The sequence below is a fragment of the Schistocerca americana genome, chromosome 2 (genome assembly GCF_021461395.2).
Source record: "Schistocerca americana isolate TAMUIC-IGC-003095 chromosome 2, iqSchAmer2.1, whole genome shotgun sequence".
NCBI lineage: Eukaryota > Metazoa > Arthropoda > Insecta > Orthoptera > Acrididae > Schistocerca > Schistocerca americana.
In genome coordinates this window covers 180,040,217-180,061,721 of record NC_060120.1, presented here as the reverse complement: position 1 = coordinate 180,061,721, position 21,505 = coordinate 180,040,217, and the positions used below count along the sequence as shown (strand labels likewise).

The 21,505-nt window shown below is 42.3% G+C and overlaps 1 protein-coding gene across 3 annotated transcripts in view; it reads left to right on the top strand.

Moving 5' to 3' along the window:
• LOC124595452 overlaps positions 1-21,505 on the top strand; it is a 179,205-nt gene that overhangs the window by 18,063 nt on the left and 139,637 nt on the right. For all 3 annotated transcript variants that reach the window (XM_047134198.1, XM_047134199.1, XM_047134197.1), the window contains exon 3: positions 16,385-16,490. In XM_047134198.1, the coding sequence (XP_046990154.1) occupies positions 16,394-16,490 (97 nt within the window). In that variant the 5' untranslated portion in view covers positions 16,385-16,393. The remainder of the gene's footprint in view (positions 1-16,384; positions 16,491-21,505) is intronic.

Below are 21,505 nucleotides of genomic sequence, written 5' to 3'. Positions count from 1 at the left end.
GCTAATGCTATTGTTTTATGTATCTCTTGGTCGCCTTCTGTCTTCATCTGAAACACCTCTACTGCAATCCCATAACAACTTGTGTCAACTGCCTTGCAAGAGGTGTTTGAAAAATCTGCATAATGTAAATGCAGACTACTCATCAAACAGTTTCTTATTTCTTCAAAAGTGGACTGGCACTCTTTAGTCCAAAACCATGGGTTATTCTTCTTCAGCAGGTGGACTAAACAAGGTGCATTAAGTAAGTGATCTTCAACAAAATGGCAGAATCCAAATAAAGTGGACAGTGACCTGAGCTGCTTTTGATTTCTAGGCACGTTTCAATGACTGATAATTTGGAAGGATCAGGTAATATACCTTCCCTGCTAATTTCATGGCACAGGAATTTTATTTTATCTCTTACACACTCTGTCTTCTCTAACTTTCAGACCGAGCGAGGTGGCGCCCCTCCCCCCTTGCCCCCTTCTAGTGCAGAGCACGGTGAGTGGAGGTGATCTAGGTTGGCGTGGGGATCGGTCCATTGTGATGAAGTCGTGGTACCACACCGGTGGGCGTAGCGGGCGGCCGAAATGGGGAACTGGGATCAAGTGGCCTGGTGATGCGGGGGTGTGGTGTGCCATGAGTGGCACACGAATGCAGAGGTGGCTGTCCTCATCGATCGAAGCGCTGATTGCCGCCTCCTCCATGTCTGTCGGTACTGCAAACGTGCAAAGGAGTGTAACCTGGGTGGCTGAATTGTCCAATGTGAGGGGGGGAACATGCAGGATGAACAGTGTCCCATCTCATAGCTGGAGAGACAGGTCCTCGACTGGAAAAGGCGACACGTCGACGTGGAAAACGACGACGCTGGCGTCGTCGGTCTGCATCGGCCGGTCGATGGAAACACTAAGGTGAGGGGAGGGAGGGGTGAAACCTTCACGCGCAACCTTTTCTGTAACCTCTGAGCTGGGGTGAGAAAATGAACCACTGGTGTCACACACATCACCACACGCATCGTCGCACGCGTCACAGGTACCGGAGGGGGGGATCGCACATTTGAGGTATTAGAGATGGAAGGTGGCACGAGAGTGTTGTCGGGGTGGAAGTTGTATTCTGAAGTTGCCTTGTCGTTGAGGCGCCAAGCTGGTTTAAGGCGCGAGATGGATCCTGTTGTATTCTACTGTTGCACAGAATGTCAAAGGTCTGCGGCGAGCGGCTTATCACTTTGTGTGGGCCCGAGTAGGGGGGGTCATACCGTATCATCACGCAGCATCACATAATCGCAAACATGTAGATCTTTGTGTATGAAGACACGAGGGACCATGTGTGCTCGTGGGGGCAGGGGGTGTATATTCGTGGCGAAGTGTCGGACGCGTTCTATAAGCGTCGGAAGTTCTGACCATGGGGGAGAATCAGATTCCTCGACGAATTGTGCTGGGAGGACGAGGGGTTCCCTGTACAATTCCGCTAGGGAGGCTTGCAAATCGTCTTTGTAAGCCAAACGGACACCTAGTAGTACCCAGGCGAGGGCTTCGGACCAAGATCTGTTGTGGCGCATCAGCGCTGCTTTTAATGTGCGGTGCCAGCACTCAACCAACCCATTGTTTTACGGGTGGTAGGCGTTTGTACATAATTTGTTTGCACTGCATAGATCACATAATTTGCCAAAGAGTGCAGCTTAAAATTGTCATCCTTGGTCCGCCGTGACCGAAGATGGGCAACCGAACCCCACGATCCAGGAGGCGATGAAGGCCCATGCGAAAGAGTCGGCAGTAATGTCTGTTATTGGAATCGCTTCCACCCACCAACAAACATGGCCGATGGTAGATAAAATGTATAGGAAACCCTCGGAAGGAGGGAGCGGTCCGACCAGGTCAAGATGGACGTGATGGAACCTGCCTTTTGGTACCTCAAACGAGCCCAACGGTGGGTATGTGTGACGGCTGACCTTAGCGTGTTGGCAAGGTATACATGCCCATGTCCAGTTTTTCCAGTCTGCTCTAACCCCAGTCCATATGAATCACTCTGTTATGAGGTGTGTGGTAGCCCAAATACTGGGATGTGCTAGGTCGTGGATGGCGGCAAATAACTTACGGCGCAAGTCGGCTGGTACTAGGTGGCGGGCAGTACCTGTGGAGATGTCACAGAGGACTGGTAAGGCCGAACCTGGAATTCGGTCGGGCTCAATTGAGAGCGAGGTGGACTCACTATTCAGTAACTGTTGAATGTTGTCATCTGCTTGTTGCTGGGCAGCTAGGTTGTTGAAGTCCCAAGAAAACGAGATCGTACCGACCCGTGACTTGTAGTCAGCAATGATGTTGTCCGCACCCTTGATATAACGGACGTCTGATGTGAATTGACATATTAAGTCCATGTGTCTGAAACGGCGGGGAGGAAGGTCGGTTGTGGGATTAAGCACAGCGTCTGCCCACGGTTTGTGGTCTGTATATATGGTCACTGACCCACCCTCAATGTCCTCTCGGAAATGGCGAACTGCCTCGTAAATAGCAAACAGTTCTCAGTCGAAAGTGGACCACTTACACTGGGAGGCTGACAACTTCTGCAAGAAGAAATGTAGTGGTTGTGCGGAGCCTGGCACCTGCTGCAGGACAGTGCCGATAGCAGCATCGCTTGATCAGCTGTGATTGATATTGGGGCATCAGATACCGGGTGCACGAGCTTGACAGCGTTCGCTAGTGCCATTTTTAGTGCGTTGAACGCGCATCGCATGTCGTCACCCCACGGGACCTTGCGGAGCCCTGAAGTATTCTTTCCGATGAGTGCGTCGGTCAACGGTGCCTGTAGGGATGCGGCGTGTGGGATGTGCCTCCGGAAAAAATTTATCATCCCTAAAAAACGAACGGCGTGTGGGGATGTGCTGCCGGCAAAAATTTATCACCCCTAAAAAATGATTTAGGTCGCGGTAAGTCTCAGGCAGGTGGAGGTCACGTATAAAGGCGACTCTGTCAGATGTGGGGCGGGTCCCTTCCGCGGTGACAGTATAGCCCAAAAATGTCGCACTACCGGACCACAACTGAGATTTATCGTCATTGATTTGGTCTCCATTCTCGGCGAGAATACTAAGAACTGTTCAGAGGTGCTGTTCGTGTTCCTTGAGGGTAGTTGATGAAATGAGGATGTTGTCCAAATACGCGTAACAGTATGGGAGTGAAAAAAGGATGGAGTCGATAAACCGTTGCCAAGTCTGTGCAGCATTTTTGGGGCTGTACAGCATGTAACAGTAATCGTACAGTCCGAAAGGGGTGATAATTGCTGTTTTAGGGATGTTGTACTGGTACATGGGGATCTGGTGGTATGCTTTTCGGCACTCAAGTACACTGAAAACGCGTGCACCATGGAGTTGTTGGGCGAAATCTTGTATGTTTGGTGTAGGGTAGTTGTCTAAAATCGTTCTGGTGTTCAGCTGTTGGTAGTCACCACACAAACGAAATGAACCGTCCTTCTTGGGCCCTAGATGGATAGGCGAGGACCAATTGCTGTTGGATGGATCGACAATACCTGAATCTAACAGCTCCTGTACAGCGGTTTTTGCATGCTGTAATTTGGTGGCATTAAGGCATCGAGTCTTGTTGCATACTGGGGGGCCTTGTGTGGTGTTCAAACGGTGACAGGTACCATTAGTAATCGCACCTATCACCTGTGGGACACCGTGGGGAACCACACTGGGACTAGGTGGGGTAACACGCACTACATTAGAGGTAGGAATGTCCCTGACCTGCGAGAAAATGCATCGTTGTGGAGGTATCTGCGCCTCGGTGGAGTTCTCGTGGGTGTATCTCCACGGTGTGGAAGCGTCCCTTGCTGCCTCCCGTGCGCGTGACAGTTCGGCTGACGTGGCGGTGATCAGCTGTTGCAGGCGCGTGTTTTTGGCGGCAAGGTCGGTGATCTCGAGCCACTGGGTTGTCAGGTGCGACCAGGCGGCGGAGAGCTCTGTTGTGAGATGGGCGCATTCGGCTGTCACGGTGGGCAAGGTATCACAATGTGTGGCAGGTGGCGGGGGGAAGGTGGCAAAAATCCCTGGTATCCTGTTGCCAGAGGGCTGCTGCCTTGAGGTCTGTCGAGAGCCTGAAGTTATGCAGGAAATCCATACCGATAACGGGGCAGTTAACATCTGCGACGCAAAATGTCCAGGTGCAGCGTAAATCAGGCGAGAGATTTAGTTGGAGTTTGGCTGAACTGTGGACGCGAACTGTGGAACTGTTGATTGCTCGCAGTGGCATGGCGGGCGTCAATGTCAGAGATGGGGCGCTCAACTTAGGAATGACGCTAGCATCGGCGCCCGTGTCCACAAAGAAATAGAGTGTGCCCGTCCTGTGGTGGATGTACAGTCTGCCGGCATGGTGGGCAGTGGGGGTGGTCACTCGATAATGTTTTTGGTGCACTAAACTGCCGGTGCGAGCCATGGTGCCTATTCTGACTCACGCTTCCCATTTGGGTAGTTGCAGGGTGCGCGACAAGAATGCACAGCGCTGCCGAACATGATATGATACCAGCATAGTGGGTATGCTGGGTGTTGTGCCTGAACCGGCGAGCCAGCAACTGCATGTGGCATGTTCTGTTGTGCCCGTGTGGAGGTGGGCGGGACAACCGGTCAAGGAGCGGAACAATTATGGCTGTCTGGCCACCAGGGGGCTCCATTGGCTGTTGCTGCGAGCTGGGTGCCCAGCCTCTGCCGACCGGCTGGTGAAGCGTAGTAGATGTGACGGCAGTGTCGCCAACGTTCGAAGTGTCGGAAAAACAGGAGGACGTGACCTGGCGATGTTTGATGATGGAATATGCCTGGTCCGCCAGTCGTAGTTTTTCCTCCAGAGCGGCGTTTTGGTAAGCCAACAGGTGTCGTTGGAGGTCTGGCGGTAATTTCACAAGCCACAACGCCCAGAGTGCGAGGTTGGGGATTTGCTCCTTGCCCATCTGGTCCCTTAAATGATGCCAAAGTTGTGAAGGCGTACAGTCCCCTATTGGCACGTCGTTAATTATGTAGTGGATGGCTTCTGCTGGAGGGCACGATAAGCGCTCGATGATGCGAGCTCTTGTGATGGCATATTTGTGCTGGCTTGGTGTCGAGAGCAATAGGTCACTGACCAGGCCTGGTTCAATGTGGAGGTTGGTAATTAAACAAATGAAACGAGTGTCATCTCCCCACACTTCGTGAATGTCCAGAATATTGTCCACTAACACAAAGCATGATATAGCGTTGTCCTTCTGTAGTTGTGGCAGCTTTGGAAACCACCCTACAGGTGGCTGCTATGGCGTTGTGGGAAGATGATGATGGGAGGGACAGCGGAGGCCCGGAAACTGGTATAGGGTCTAGTGTCTGTACTGTAGCGCAATTAGGCCTCTGACCACACGACACACATGGCACGGGAGCAAACATGGTAAGTGTGGGCGTCGCAGCTGCTGCAAACGCGGTCACATGCTGTTGGTATGTCGGGAACGTAGCGGTATGCGCTTTGGGCGAAAGTACCTGGTCGTGTGTCGGGCTGGTATGTAACATATTCATACAGGATGTTGCTGAGCACTGTGGTGAGGGAAGTTCTTGTTTCAGCTGCGGTATGAAGTCTGGAAACTGCCATGCGTTTGGATGCAGTGCAACATGTGTGGGCCACGGTGCTTGGACTGTACTAGTGGGGTTATGTTGTGCACATGGGTTTAACACTGTAGTCAGAGCCGTCAATGGCTAAATTACCGGCAATTCGTCCATGAATGAAATTGTAGGCAAACTCATGGCGAGCTCTGGGTCACAAATTACGTGGTTTTTCCTCGGTGCATAATGGTGGCAGGAGGAAAGATGAGAAACGCGTGTACTGTGGTCATATCGAAAAAGTCCAGGGTCACCACTATGGGAATCAGGTCGCTTAACTGCCGTAATAACCTGAACACCACTTGTATGAAACTCGTATTTATTGTAATTGCACAATTACACATATACACACATAAACAAGCATCACGAGCGTCACCAGTCAAAAAGTAAACACACACTGCACGAAGGCGCGCGTCAAGACCCGCGTCCTAAGAGCATGTCAGTGCGCAGAGATACCACTCTGCTCTATTCCAGTGGTCGATGACCGCCACAAGCCATTTTTATGCAATTGACAATGCAGGATGGCAAATAATGTGTGGCACAGCATCTTTCTATCGGGATATTTCACATGATACAATCCCATGGCCCCTCGTCCACTGCAGTTGGTTGTGCTAAAAATAAACAGCATCTCAGCCCTTTTTGCAGTACATGTTACTCCCAAAGCATCCATGGTGCAGATGGTGACAGTCTGTGTGCTTCACAACCTGTGCTTGTATTGCAAACACTTCATGTGACTACAATGCACTCTTGTGGCATTTGTGACTCCAGTTTCCATTTCTTTCTGATCCTCCTTATATGCCTATATGACATGTTGGTTTGTAAAGGTTTTAGCTGTTGATTTTAACATTGATATCACGTGTGATAGTAACTATGCTTCAAGATTCACTGACTTAGTAAAGAAATATGGTTTCAGTTAGAATTTCTTTGAATCTGCTAGAGACAATGGGCAATCAGCAACATGTATTGACAATGTTCTAACTAATTATGTATATGAAGATGTGTATAAGTTTTGTCTACATTCAGGTATTTCAGATCGTTGTGCATTTTTCTTTGAGCTGCCACAGACAGACAGGAACATTTCATGCATGAGAACCCATATGAGCAGGAACTTTAGCAAAGAAATCTTGCTAACATTTAGAAAACATGGCATTTTGATCATTGTAACTCAAGTGATGAAAACTTTGAGAAATTCCTGAATAGTTTTCTTGGTGTCTTTAGTGAAACATTTCCACCTAGACTCTGCAGAAATAAAATAACAAATAAATTGAAGTGGATTACCCAGGTCATAAAAATTTCCAGTGTAAGGAAAAGGCAACTGCACAGAGAACTTAATTATAATAAAGATATTGATTTCATTAAATATGTTAGACATTATAAAACCATATTAAAAAGAGTTGTCAGAGCAGCAAAACAACTGACAAATAATAGGCTAATTTTAAATCATAAAAATAAGACAAAGGCTTTGTGGTCAGTCATTAAATCTGAGTTAGGTGTTAAAGCCTGGAAACAAGAAATTTCAAAAATTTACATTGAAGGGAATACTATTGTAAGTCCAACTCAGATACCAGAGTACTTTAATGAATTCTTTATAAATGTAGCAAAGTCTGATGTAGATGCAACAGATTATCACAACAAAGTAAATCTCTTTGGCCTAAGTGAAAACTCTGAAAACTTTACAAAATTCGTAAAAGTTTCTGTGGAGGGTGTAGAAAATGCTATTCCAACATTAAGAAACAAAAAATCTGCAGGTTGGGATGGAATACCCACCAAAGTTATTAAAGTGGTACACAATAGAATTGAAAACCCACTAGCTCAAATAATAAATCAATGTTTTGAAGAGGGCTGTTTCCAAAGGTTTTGAAATATGCTGAAGTCAAACCTCTCCTCAAGAAGGGATCAATAGAGATCATGGGAAATTATCATCCTATCTTGATTCTCCCAGTCCTATCTGAAATATCTGAAAAACTTGCTGCTGCAAAATCCAAAACTTCATTGCAAACTATTCTGTTATTCTAAACAATCAATTTGCTTTTCAGCAGGGGAAAAACACCATAGATGCAATAAACAGTTTCATTGAGAAAATAAGTACATCATTTGCCAAGAGAAGTAAGGTGGCAGGAATTTTCTGCGACCTCTCAAAGGCAATTGATTCTGTAAACCATGCGTTGCTTGTTTACAAACTTGAAAAGTATGGCATTAGCGGCAGTGCCCTACAATGGCCTAAATCCTACTTATCAAACAGAAGGTGAAGAGTTAGCATCTCTTCAAATGGTGCATATTATTTTTCTGAGTGGATAAAAAATATTCTAGGGTGATCCACAAGGCTCCATATCAACCCCAGTCCTATTTCTCTTCTATGTTAATGACTTACCATTAAATATCAGCTCCCTATCAGTTCTGTTTGCAGATGATACTTCTGTCTTAGTTCAAGATCAGGATTTGGAATAAATTCCCAAATCTGTGATCTGTACACTCAGTACCTTAGAAACTTGGTTTCAGCTAAATGAGTTGAATCTAAGCATATCTAAGAGTCTCATGATGCGGATCAGAAACAAACAGTCAACATGTGAGCAGATTAAGATTGTACACAACAACCAAGATGTAGAAGAAGTTGACTCAGTCAAATTCTTAGGTTTAAATGTAGCTAAAAATTTGAGCTGGCAGGCACACATTGAATACCTAGCAAACAAACTAAGCAGTTTTGCATTTGCAATGCAAATATTATCAACCGCAACTGACATGGATACATGAAAAGTAGCATATACAAGTTCCTTTGAATCCATTATTAGGTATGGTATTGTTTTTTTGGGTAACTTGACAAACATGGTGTAGATACTAAAAATCCGGAAAAAGTTATTCGAAATATGTGCACTGCAAATCACAAAAAACCATGTCAACCATTAATTAGAAAACTTAAAATATTATTGTAACTCTGCCATCCTTATACGTAGATGAGATTATTATATTTTTGTACTCCAGACATGAATTATTTGAGGGAAACCATTTTGTCCATTCACATGGTACTAGAAACAACTATATTTCCAGGGACCTCAATACATGGGAATGAAAATTTGTAATAAATTAAAGGGGCACAAGTTGATGCAGATGAATTTAGGTTAATTTAAAAGAAATCTATATGAGGTACTGACACTGAAGTGTTATTACTCAGTGGATGAATTCATACAGGACAAACTGAAAATTTGAGCTGGATACAATTTGTTACATATTCCAAGAAATATCCTTATAGTGTTGTTATTTATTGTAATGCTGTTATTTATTAATGTAAAAATCATTGTGACTGTGTTATAAATTTTTGACATGTCTCCTGTATGCAAACCACATTGATTGCAAATGTTCGTCATGAGATGAATAAAACACAATTCACAAAATTCATAGTTCACAATTTGAATCGCCCTATGTTCTGTTCACACTACAAAAATAATTTACTCATATTTGAATCAGGAAGCATGGTAGGAATGCTTGGGATAAATAGTGTCAGTGCTATGCAATCAGCATTGTTTGTTCATATCATTCATGTATTTTTCCCTGAAAACAATAGGTAGCAGGGAACATGAAGCATGATAGGGCTGCTTGGGAAAAGTAGTGTCGGTGTAACTAATCAGCATTGTTTATTCATATCATTTCACTTATTTTTCGCTGAAAACAAGAGATACGTAGCCATCTTTGTATCGCATGTCATGCATTTCAGTTGTAACCTCAGGATAATAATATTTAAAATTATTGTACACAACACATCAGTCATTATCAAGAGTATTGGAGCCCAGTATGGGTTAAGATCTTGAGCAGTATTCTGTAATATGATAAATTATACACCTATATTTGTATTTTCCATCTGTTAAAAATGCCTGCAAGAGAGAGGAGTAATGGCTGTATGGTTAACATAACATTACTTGTGTATGTAGTGGCAGAAATGTCTATGAGAGAGAACACTTAACTACTTTACTGTTTATGTAATAGTTGCTCATGTCTCATTACATAACTATTGGACATAGGATAGCTGCAGAAAATATAATTTTAAAACAAGATAATAAAGAAAGGAAGAGAATGTTACAGGGAAATATGAATAGGAAATAGTATAACAAACAGCTGAGTGCATTGTGGATATTGCTCCACATAGTCCTTGCAAATCATAGACTTCCCTTGGGCATTTGCTGTTGGTCACATATCTTTTTATAATGACTTTGTTTTACAACCCCTTTTCTTCGTCATTTGATGGATGTACCAGAAACACTGCCTTGGATGTGGAATACCTATTATTTTAAATGGACCTCTGTAACAGTGAAAAATTTGCTTGGCTCTTTCTTTAGGTGGGAACTCAGGTGAAAAGCTTTTACTAACACCACATCATCTATGTGAAAATTTGATGTGATTGCCTTACGATTGTGTTCCCACTTGTGCTCTTGTGTCTGCCACCTTAATTTGTTTTCCACCTTCTCTTTTATAAAGCCAGCATTCATTTTTTTTCTTTACCATCTGATCAAGTGAAGAATTTTAGCAATGGTTTTCCAATAAGCCTCCTATTTATCACTTCAGTTTGGGAATGTGCCACTGATAAGTGAAATAACTCCTTAAGAATAACCTGAAATTCTAGGATCATCTTTGTCCAGATAGTGTGCCAAGCAGAACAGTATGTGAGAAACAATCTTCCAGTTTTCTTCATTGTTCATTCTGACTGGTTCTGTTGTGGATGATCTCCTTCCAAATAACTTAGGGTAACATCAACTTTCTTAGAATCATCCCTCCATTTAGGTAGGGATTTAGAAAACAACCTTAAAAATGAGTGGAATGAACAGCATCTTGTAGTCTAAGTATTGGAAATTATTCATTCCACCCGCTAGGTGGAATTTCTCTGTAAACTGTTCCAGGGACCAACCATTTTTAGTAATCCACTTCTTTTATAAACTCCTCCTCCATTTTGGCAGTCCGTAGCTTCTGAAATTCGCTGACACTTCTATATATCTCCCATTGTGGAATAAGGTTTTCTGACCGATGATTCAATCTTTTCTTGTACCTTTTATTTGATTAAATTACTAATAACCACCTCCATAGTTACCACAATAGACTCTGCGATAGTAGTTATGTCAAATCCTTACTCTTCTCTAAAACATTCAATTCTAATGTCATGCCTGAGATCTATTTACACACTTCAAAAATCCCTTTTCACCAAAACCTTTACTCTGTTTCAGATCCTTGTTTACATCCCTAAATATGTTCTTTGAGTTTCTATACCTGCTTATCTACTTTATATTTTAAATCAGCACTTGTAATTTCTAGTTTATTATTACATTTGGCAGTTGTTGGTTCATTTTTGTGCCCAGTGCCTTTTTTGGAATTAATACCTTGATCTTTTATATTTCCATTAGTAATGTTTAACTTAGTATCAGATTGTTCCATAAAGTTTCTAAATAACTCTTGTACACATAACTACATACTCCTAATCATTCTAATAATACAGTGATGGTGATAATAAGTTTATAAATAATCTTAGCCCACTAACAAATTTCCAGTTGGTTGACAACTTTGTTGAGCAAATTATAAACTTTTGATTGTCAAAACCCTCTCCTAATTACTTCCACAATACACACAACAACACCGAAATCAACAAGAGGCAGCTTGGAATTAATACAGCTTGCCAAATTTTCTTGCGTAACTTGACACATCGCGATGTTGGCAGAAAGCTAGATTGCTATGGTGGGCAAACTGCTTTGCTGAAGGTGGTGTGAGGCTGAACCTGCCATTGGTGTGGGTGAATGAGAAGTAGATGTAACCACTGTTGGCTGCTGGGGTGGTGGTGTGGAAATGATTATACATACTGCAGCCCTTCTTCAATGTGATTGTTGTTGGTGGATTTAATGAGTGTTAAAAATTCTGATTAATTCCTATTTACTACAGGGCTAGTAATGGCCTTTACACTGTCGTAATCTTGGCTGTTGACCTGGTGCAGAAGACAACAGCTCTATTCATGCAAAATTCTTCTGATCAAAATGATTAATTTCCCCTTGATTGTCCTTAATTTCTTCTTTATATTTAAATGTTGTCAATTTCACAGCACAGAAATATTCTTGATTCTGCGCTTGGTCATGAAGATGAAGTTTTTCATTGTTTGTGGAAATGGGTATGAGTTCATGTTACAATCTACAATGCTCTTAAATTCTCAACTGATATCTCTTAAGCTGAACTGTGTAGATCTTCTGATGAATGACTTCTTCTCTGCTGCAACTTTAACTAAGCTGGACAACTGAAAATGCTTATCTACTTCTTTGACTTTCTCCTAAATTAATATAAAATACTTTTTCTCATATATAGATATAGTGATACATCAGTTGCAATAGGAAAGACTTCACACATACAATGTTATGAAAAGGAAAGTTGCTTCTCACCATATAGCATAGATGCTGAGTCACAGATAGGCACAACAAAAAGACTATTACAAATAAATCTGGCCTTTTCATCAACAGTAGATGCACACACACACACACACACACTCACACACACACACACACACACACACACACACACACACACACACACAAAAACTGCACACGCAAACACAACTCGCACACATGACTGCAGTCTCAGGCAACTGAAACCGCACTGTGAGCAGCAGCACCAGTGCATGATGGGAGTGGTGACTGGGTGGGGGTAAGGAGGAGGCTGAGCTGGGGAGGGGGAGGGATAGTATGGTAGGAGTGGCAGACACTGAAGTGCTGCAGGTTAGATAGTGGGCAGGGAAGAGCTGGTTAGGGGGCAGGGAGGAAGTAGTGGAAAAGGAGAGAAGTAAAAAGACTGAGTGTCAAGGTGGAATGATGGCTGTGTAGTGCTGGAATGGGAACAGGGAAGGGGCTGGATGGGTGAGGACAGTGACTAACAAAGGTTGAGGCCAGGATAGTTACAGGGACATAGGATGTATTGCAGGTAGAGTTCCCACCTGTGCAATTTAGAAAAGCTGGTGTTGGTGGGAAGAAACCAGATGGCACAGGATGTGAAGCAGTCATTGAAATGAAGGACGTGATGTTTGTCAGCATGTTCAGCAACAGGGTGATCCACTAGTTTCTTGGCCACAGTTTGTCAGTGGCCATTCGAGCAGAGAGACAGCGTGTCAATTGTCATGTCCAAGGGAATGCAGCACAGTGGTTGCAGCTTACCTTGTAGATCACATAACTGGTTTTACAGGTAGCCCTGCCTTTGATGTGATGAATTATGTTTGTCACTGGACTGGAATAGGTTGTGGTGGGAGAATATATAGGATGGGTCTTGCATCTAGATCTATTACAGGGGTATGAGCCATGAGGTAAGGGATTGGGAACAGAGGTTGTGTAAGGATGGATGAGTACATTGTTTAGGTTTGGTGGACAATAGAATACCACTGTGGGACTGGTGGGAAGGATAGTGGGCAGGACATTTCTTATTTCAGGGCATGATGAAAGAGAGTCAAGGGCCTGGCGGAGAAAGTAATTCAGTTGCTCCAGTTGTGGGTGGTACTGACTTTTGAGTGGGATGCTCCTCTGTGGCCAGATGGCGGGACTTGAGGGAGTAGTGGGAGACTGGAAAGATAAGACACGGGAGACTTCTTTTTGTGCAAAGTTGGGAGAGTAATTATGGTCTGTGAAGGCTTCAGTGAGACCTTCAGTATATTTCAAGAGAGACTGCTCATGACTGCAGATGCAACAGCCACGGGTGGCTAGGCTGTATGGAAGTGACTTCTTGGTATGTAACAGGCAGCAGCTCTCAAAGTGGAGATATTGCTGGAGGTTAGTATGTTTGAAATAGATGGAGGTACTGATGTAGCCATCTTTGAGATGGAGGTCAAGATGTAGGAAGGTGGCTTTTTGGGTTGAGTAGGGCCAGTGAAGCAAATGGGGGAGAAGTTGTTGAGGTTCTGGAGGAATGAGGACAGGGTGCCCTCACCCTCGATCCAGATCGCAAAGATGAATCTGAACAAGGTGAGGGATTTAGGATTCTGGATTTTTAGGAAGGAATTCTCGAGATGGGCCATAAGTAGGTTGGCACAGTATTGTGCCATGCGGGTGCCTATAGCCATACCCCAGATTTTTTGCAGGTAATATCTTCAAGGAGAAGTAACCTTGGGTGAGAATATAGTTGGTCATGGTGACTACGAATGAGGTTGTTGGTTTGAAATTCGTTGGGCATTGGGAAAGGTAGTTTCGATAGTAGTAAGTCTATGGGCATTAGGAATGTTAGTGTAAAGGGAGGTGGCATCAACAGTGACAAGCATGATACCATGTCATAAAGGGACAGGAACTGTGGAGAGTCGATGGAGGGTAACTTTTATATAGGAGTGTAGGTTCCGGGTAGGTTGAAGACATTGGTCGATGAGAGCCGAGATTCTCTCAGTGGGCAGCACAGTAACCAGACACAATGGGACATCCTATGTGGTTAGGTTTATGTACTTTAGGAAACATGTAGAAGGTAATCGTGTGGGGATTGGTAGGGGTGAGTAGAGAGATGGACTCTGAGGAGAGGTTCTGAGATGGGCCTAAGGATCTGAGTAGTGACTGAAGATCCTGCTGGATTTCTGGAATGGAGTCACTGTGTCAAGCTTTGTAGGTGGAAGTATCTGACAGCTGGTGGAGTCCTTCTGCCAGGCAATCCTTGCGATTCAAAACAACAGTGGTGGAGACTATCTGCAGGTAAGATTATAAGGTCGGAATCAGTTTTTAGATGGTGGACTGTGGTTCTTTCTGCAGATGTAAGGTTAGTTTGCATGTTGAGGGATTTGAGGAATGGTGGTGGGGCAAGGTTCGAGGTTAAGAAATTCTGGAAAGTTAACAACGGATGATTTGGGGTTAGTTGGGGTGGATCACAGTTGGATAGAGGTGTGAACTGAGTTAGGCAGGGTTAAATATTGCTCTCTTGTTGAGTCTGATTGGTAGGGTTGGTGGCGAAAAAGTGTTTCCACTTTAGGGACCGGGAGAAGGAGAGAAGATCTTTAACATGTCCTGCATAATTGAATCTGGGAGTGTGGCAAAATGTGAGGCCTTTGGAATGGACTGATATTTCTGTGGAGCTTAGACTTCTGGAGGAAAGGTTCACGACTTTGTTAGGGGTCTGCTTAGGTTCTGGATTCTGTTTGATGGGGGAGGTGGGGGGTAGGGATTTGGAGGATGGGGTAAATGTAGTAGGTCTGCCAGACAGGGTTTTATTGGCTATGAAGGGACATGGGTGATGATTGGAGGTTGTTGTAAAGGTGGTGGATAGTGGTACTCCAAGGCGGGAGTAGGAAGTGAGCAGGATGGAGAGCTTTTTGTGGTGGCATTGTGCATGTTGCTCAAGTTCCTGCGGGGCAAGAGTTTCAGTGCAGAAAAAACCACAGTCCACCATCTAAAAACTGATCGTGACCTTATAATCCTACCTGCAGATAATGGCTCCACCACTGTTGTTTTGAACCGCAAGGATTACCTGGCAGAAGGACTCCACCAGCTGTCAGATACTTCCACCTACAAAGCTTGACACAGTGACTCCATTCCAGAAATCCAGCAGGATCTTCAGTCATTACTCAGATCCTTAGGCCCATTCCAGAACCTCTCCTCGGAGTCCATCTCTCTATTCACACCTACCACTCCCCGCACGATTACCTTCTACATGTTTCCTAAAGTACGTAAACCTAACCACCCAGGATGCCCCATTGTGGCTGGTTACTGTGCCACACACTGAGAGAATCTCTGGTCTCATATACAAATGTTTTCAACCTGTTACCAGGAACCTAACCTCCTATGTAAAAGTTACCAACCATTTCCTCCACCGACTCTCCTCAGTTCCTGTCCCTTTACCACATGGCATCCTGCTTGTCACTGTTGATGGCACCTCCCTTTACACTAACATTCCTAATGCCCATGGTCTTACTACTACTGAACACCACCTTCCCCAACCCCCAACGGATTCCAAACCAACAACCTCCTTCCTGGTGACCACGAACAACTATATCCTCACCCACAATGACACCTCCTTTGAAGGCATTACCTACACACAACTCCAGTATAGGGCTATGGGCACCTGTGTGGCACCATACTATGCCAACCTATTCATGGGCCATCTAAAGAAAACCTTTCTAAAAATCCAGAATCTTAGACCCCTCACCTCCAAAAGAACAGACACCACACATCCATATAATATGATCAAGGCATCAGTTCACTGTGTTTCTGTTTCATCTCTCATACTTTTTAGTTAATATTATTTGTGGTGATAATTGTTATAGATGACGGCTACCGATGTGAGTTACTACCAAGCATAGTTTATACAATATTTCCTATTCCATTTTTCATGGGAAGTAATCTTGCAACATTGGTAGCTTTAGTTCATTTGTTATTGTTAAGTGATTAAACATAAATTATACAAGCATCAAAGTGAAATTAAAAAAAAAAAAAAAAAAAACTCTGTGAAGTCAGTTCTTTAAGTAGATGGTGAGTGGTGATATTTATGTGTGTGTATATGTACTGTAAAGCTCTGAATAAGGAATTTGCAAATGCTAGTGAAGTTTTCAGTCTTGCTTATGCACTTTTTGATGACACAGCATATCTACTCTTCAGTGAGTTGCAACCTTTACTCTTTAAGTCCACCATAACTTTCCATATGTATTCCTGGTATCATATTTTATCATCATCCAAACCTTAAATGGTGATAGTGTTTTATTGATCTGCTTCATCATTTTTTTACATTGTACAAATTGATATTGGATAAATCAGTTGCTATGAGATGGTGGGGTGAGACTACCAATACTGATTGGTTTCTGAGTGTAAGCTGATGATACTTATCTTCTTTTAGGATTTCAGGATGGTATTGATCCAAGCAGTAGCCCTTTTTGCTTGTATTACTGTATGGCATCCTACAGTTGTTGCTGATGAAATAACAAACTCACGGGAAGGAAAATGTAAGTACTGTAATGATGTTCTAGCTTAATCCAGAAACAAATGTAGTTTCCTTTCATTGAATTTATTTATTGATTACTTTTATGGCTTTACATATATTTAAGAAATGATATTAAAAAGGAAACTTGAACTAAATAAGTATGACTGCAAACAAAGAGGGTGTTGTTCAGTTGCTTAGTGTGTTAAATGTCAGACTGCAAACAGGTTCAGTGGTAAGGGGTTTCATCTTCATTCAATCGCAGGATTTTTTCTCTTGTTTACTGCTTCTATCATCTCTGTAAATGAGTTGATAATGTGAAAAATTCCAAGATACAGAGTGGTTTGGTGTCCACATTACTCTATGGCTCCCCTGTAACTGGCTGTGTAAGTCAATTAAAAGAGAGGCAGAAGGCAGGAGCATAATACCTCCAAAATCACTGTGGAGCTAAAATCAACCTTCAGACTGATGTCAGATTTACCTTTAACCATACACAAAGGGTATTCAGAAAGTAATTTATGCTCATAATGTATGCATCAGCTGCATTGCAGTCATAAGAGTGTGTGCATTGCAGTCATAAGAGTGTGCCTGTATGACCTGACTGATAATAACCATCAGAAGCATAGAAACACACTGTTTACCTTTAACCATACACAAAGGGTATTCAGAAAGTAATTTATGCTCATAATGTATGCATCAGCTGCATTGCAGTCATAAGAGTGTGTGCATTGCAGTCATAAGAGTGTGCCTGTATGACCTGACTGATAATAACCATCAGAAGCATAGAAACACACTGTTTAGGATCATTTCAACACAGACACTTGATAGTTGAAACTTCCTGGCAGATTAAAACTGTGTGCCCGACCGAGACTCGAACTCGAGACCTTTGCCTTTCGCGGGCAAGTGCTCTACCAACTGAGCTACCGAAGCACGGCTCACGCCCGGTACCCACAGCTTTACTTCTGCCAGTACCTCGTCTCCTACCTTCCAAACTTTACAGAAGCTCTCCTGCGAACCTTGCAGAACTAGCACTCCTAGTTCTGCAAGGTTCGCAGGAGAGCTTCTGTAAAGTTACGAGGTACTGGCAGAAGTAAAGCTGTGGGTACCGGGCGTGAGTCGTGCTTGGGTAGCTCAGTTGGTAGAGCACTTGCCAGCGAAAGGCAAAGGTCCCGAGTTCGAGTCTCAGTCGGGCACACAGTTTTAATCTGCCAGGAAGTTTCATATCAGCGAACACTCCGCTGCAGAGTGAAAATCTCATTCTGGCACTTGATAGTTGGTTATGATAATGTCCTATGAAGTCCATATGCCCATTATGTATGACATACACACTGTCCTTTAGCAGCTGACATTCGCTATCTAATTTTGGGAAATGTGGGGTGAATAGGTCATTACTGTGTGAAACGTATTGAGATGAGTGTGGCAGGGCACCCATCATAATCCTAATGAGCTGTCTACAACTAATGTCTGCCCAGACCTTGATGAAGGATAAGTCACCGCTCAAGCAGTAGAGATATATTCCATTGGCACTATCTCGTTATTAGCTGGAGGCAATGCCTCAAACCTACTTGTTACAAGTATGGATCTAGCCTTTAGGTATTTTCCCCATCTATAGCTTATCCAATGAAACAGCTTCCTCTGGCAGACAATGTTCATCTGCTAGGAAGTTTCAAATCAGTGCAGAGGGAAGATTCATTCTGGGTAGATACATATTGATGGATTCATTCTAATAATGGTATTTTTACACATAAACATGTATACATAGACTTCTTCCGTAACTACATTTTAAAATTATAAATAAGTTAACACTTTGTAACTAGTCACCAAACATTAACAGGTATAAAGTTTAAACTATTTCTGAAGTGTTTGCTCTGATAACCTCGCTGTTGAGTGCCCAAATTGTCAGCAAAGTGTTTACTCATGCATAGTTTGATATAGTATCAATGTACAATGATTAGAAGATAGGGGAGGGCTACATTCAAATAACTATAGTTGTGCCACAGACCTACAGGTACTGAATATTGTGTTGAACAGTCTGTTAATGCTCTGCTGTAATAATTATTTGGAAACACACAAGCTAGTAGTACTTACAATTTACGGGCAACCTGTTGAAAATAATTTCAGTTTCATAGAGTGGTTGGATTGTAAATGCAATTATACAGAATTAACTGGAGAATTACTGCCTGTAGAGAGTTTAAAGTTTATCTTTTTGTCAGATACTGATTTCCAATGAAGCCTGAAGGGCTGTAACACTACAGATTTGGTAAAAAAAAAAAAAAGCCAACAAGAAAAGAACAATAAATTTAATGATATAGTGCAAGTTTATCTGTGATACCATCAAACCTTTTCTCTTTTCGCAATATTTTAGTTCTTTCTAGTTTTCTCAATGTTTTGGTTTACATTCATTGTAAACATGGTTCATGAAACAACTAAACAAAATATGTAACAACGTGATCATAACAACTTTTCATACAAGGATGTGCATCAGATACAGTCTTCTCATGGTCTCCAGTGTAATGCTACAAATTAAAAAAAGGAAAGATGGAGGGGTAGCATTACACAGCTGACAAGAAAAAAACAATAAATTTAATGATATGGAGCAAGTGTGTCTGTGGTGCCATGAAACATTTTCAATTAGTATGTTGAGACTCTTTTATAGCCCAATATCGTTATTGGAGAAATAGTGAATTTGGTGACAGCTGACCATGTAAATGTTACCTCCAATGCAAAAAGTGAGCTTTGCAGAAAAATAGAAATGATAATTGGACTTTGTTAAAAAATGTTGGCAGTAGATTTGTACGATTTATTTTGTAACTTGGAAACAATGGTATGCGATCATTGCATTACCAAAATGATCAGTTTCAACTAATTTATTTGGCTGAAAAATATATGAAAAGTTTCATCATTTAGTGGATCATAGGGTTTTATATAGTACATTCAAATAAAACATAACTGAAAATTCCTTATTATTGCAAACAATTCTTAAGAGTACAATACCGTATTTACTCGAATCTAAGCCACACCTGAAAAATGAGACTCGAAATAAAGGAAAAAAAAAATTCCCGAATCTAAGCCGCACCTAAAATTTGAGACTCGAAATTCAAGGGGAGAGAAAAGTTTTAGGCCGCACTTCCAAATCGAAACAAAGTTGGTCCATTGTAATATGAGACACAATTTAGGTCGAATGAATGACGATACTGCTACAGTAGTTTGGTTCGAGTCGTAAGTTTAGCAGTTAAGCTTTACCAGGTAGCCATTGCTATGCGTCAGGCGCCCCGTCCGTATTTATACGGGTACCCTTCCTTTTTCACGTGTTTCGTCTGAATCGATTGCTTATTTTGCTTTGATCTGATAAGTGCCGTTTTCTTTGTTATAGGTGTTAACGTCACTCTAAGCTGAAAATGCATTACTGTACTGTGTCATGCATTGTTTTATCGCATTCTGAATTCTGATAGTGCGTGTTTACGGCCTGTTGCCGCTCGCGGCACGGCTTGCTTTTGTGCGCGCTACCGCCGCTTTTAAAAAAAAAAAAAAAAAAAAAAAAAAAAAAAAAAAAAAAAAAAAAAAAAAAAAGAGCAGCTTTCTTTGATAATGATCAACAAGAACCAAATGATAGAGGATATTCTGAACGAGAGTTTAGCGAAAATTTTTCTGCACAGAAATTAGAGTCACCTTAGATTTAAAAATCTAGTCAGTTGCTGTGCTTCATTTCTGACTGTATCACTATTAGGCATAAGAATAATAAGAATATAAACATGACAGGATACGTATATTCTTCCGCGTTTGCTGTTGTCTCACTCTAGTTTCGTAGTTTATTAGGCAGACAGGATTTAAATGAGATAGCACCAAACACGAAAGAACACATGGCAAAATGTTTATATTCGTATTATTCTTATGGTGAAGAGAATACTGCATATGATTCACATTTCATCAGGTTTCTATTAGCAACCATCTTTTATCACAGGTAGGAAAAAATTCAGAACGCAGAGTTGGCCATATTGACAAACATCCCAAACAGTCTTACCAGTCGGATTTTTGTAGTACATTGAAATTCTGCTACATTCGAAGATGAACAATACGAAATTTGTATTTACTTCGTTGGATAATGTATGAAAATGCAGTGGTCGAAATTCGAGGCGAAGAAAAAAAAGCTCGTCTTCCACCTTTTTTTTAAATTATTTACTGACGCAGAGGTTTTGGCACCAGTATTTATGTTTGTGCCTACAAAGCATGCCTGTGTAGCGCTACATAAATTCAACGGCAGAAGTTAGTTGTGGCGGCACCTACCAACATTTTTCAGATCTTCCGCTTGCTTTGTACTCGATTGTAAGCCGCAGGCGGTTTTTTGGATTACAAAAACCGGAAAAAAGTGCGGCTTAGATTCAAGTAAGTACGGTAGTTACATGATGCGATTGTCCAGCAGTTGTTGGTAGAAAGGTAAAGAACGTGGCAGTCTGTATAACTGCAGAAACAGCACAGAGGGTGAAATATGAAGCAGACCAGTGCACTGTCAAAGTTAAAAATTGGTGTAAAGCTGATTCCCTTTGTGTCAACCGAAAAAAATACAAGACCTGTATGTAGCGTGGAATAATAACACTGAACTTGAGCAGAGCTCAAATGCTGTTAATTTCCTTGGAATCTCAATTGATTCAAATTATCCTGGGGTAGCCATATAGAAAAAGTGGGAAGCAGCATTAGCAAAGGAATATTTGCTCTAAGGAAGCTGCGTCTTTGTCTAAACGTGCCAATACTTAAAGTGGTTTATTTTGCTTTAATACACAGTCACATTTCTTATGATACAATACCGTGGGGACATCAAAGCAAGGCAACTAATGCCTTCAAACTACAAAAGAAGGCAATAAGACCGATATGTAGCTTGGCACCCAGAGCTCACTGTAGGCCAAGCTTTAAAAAATTACAGATTATGACCCTGCCGTCAATATTTATACTACAGTGTGTAATGCATATTGAGGAAAACTATCTGAGTTATCAACACTATGACATGCGACATAGTTATAACACAAGAAACAAGCAGGACCTAGT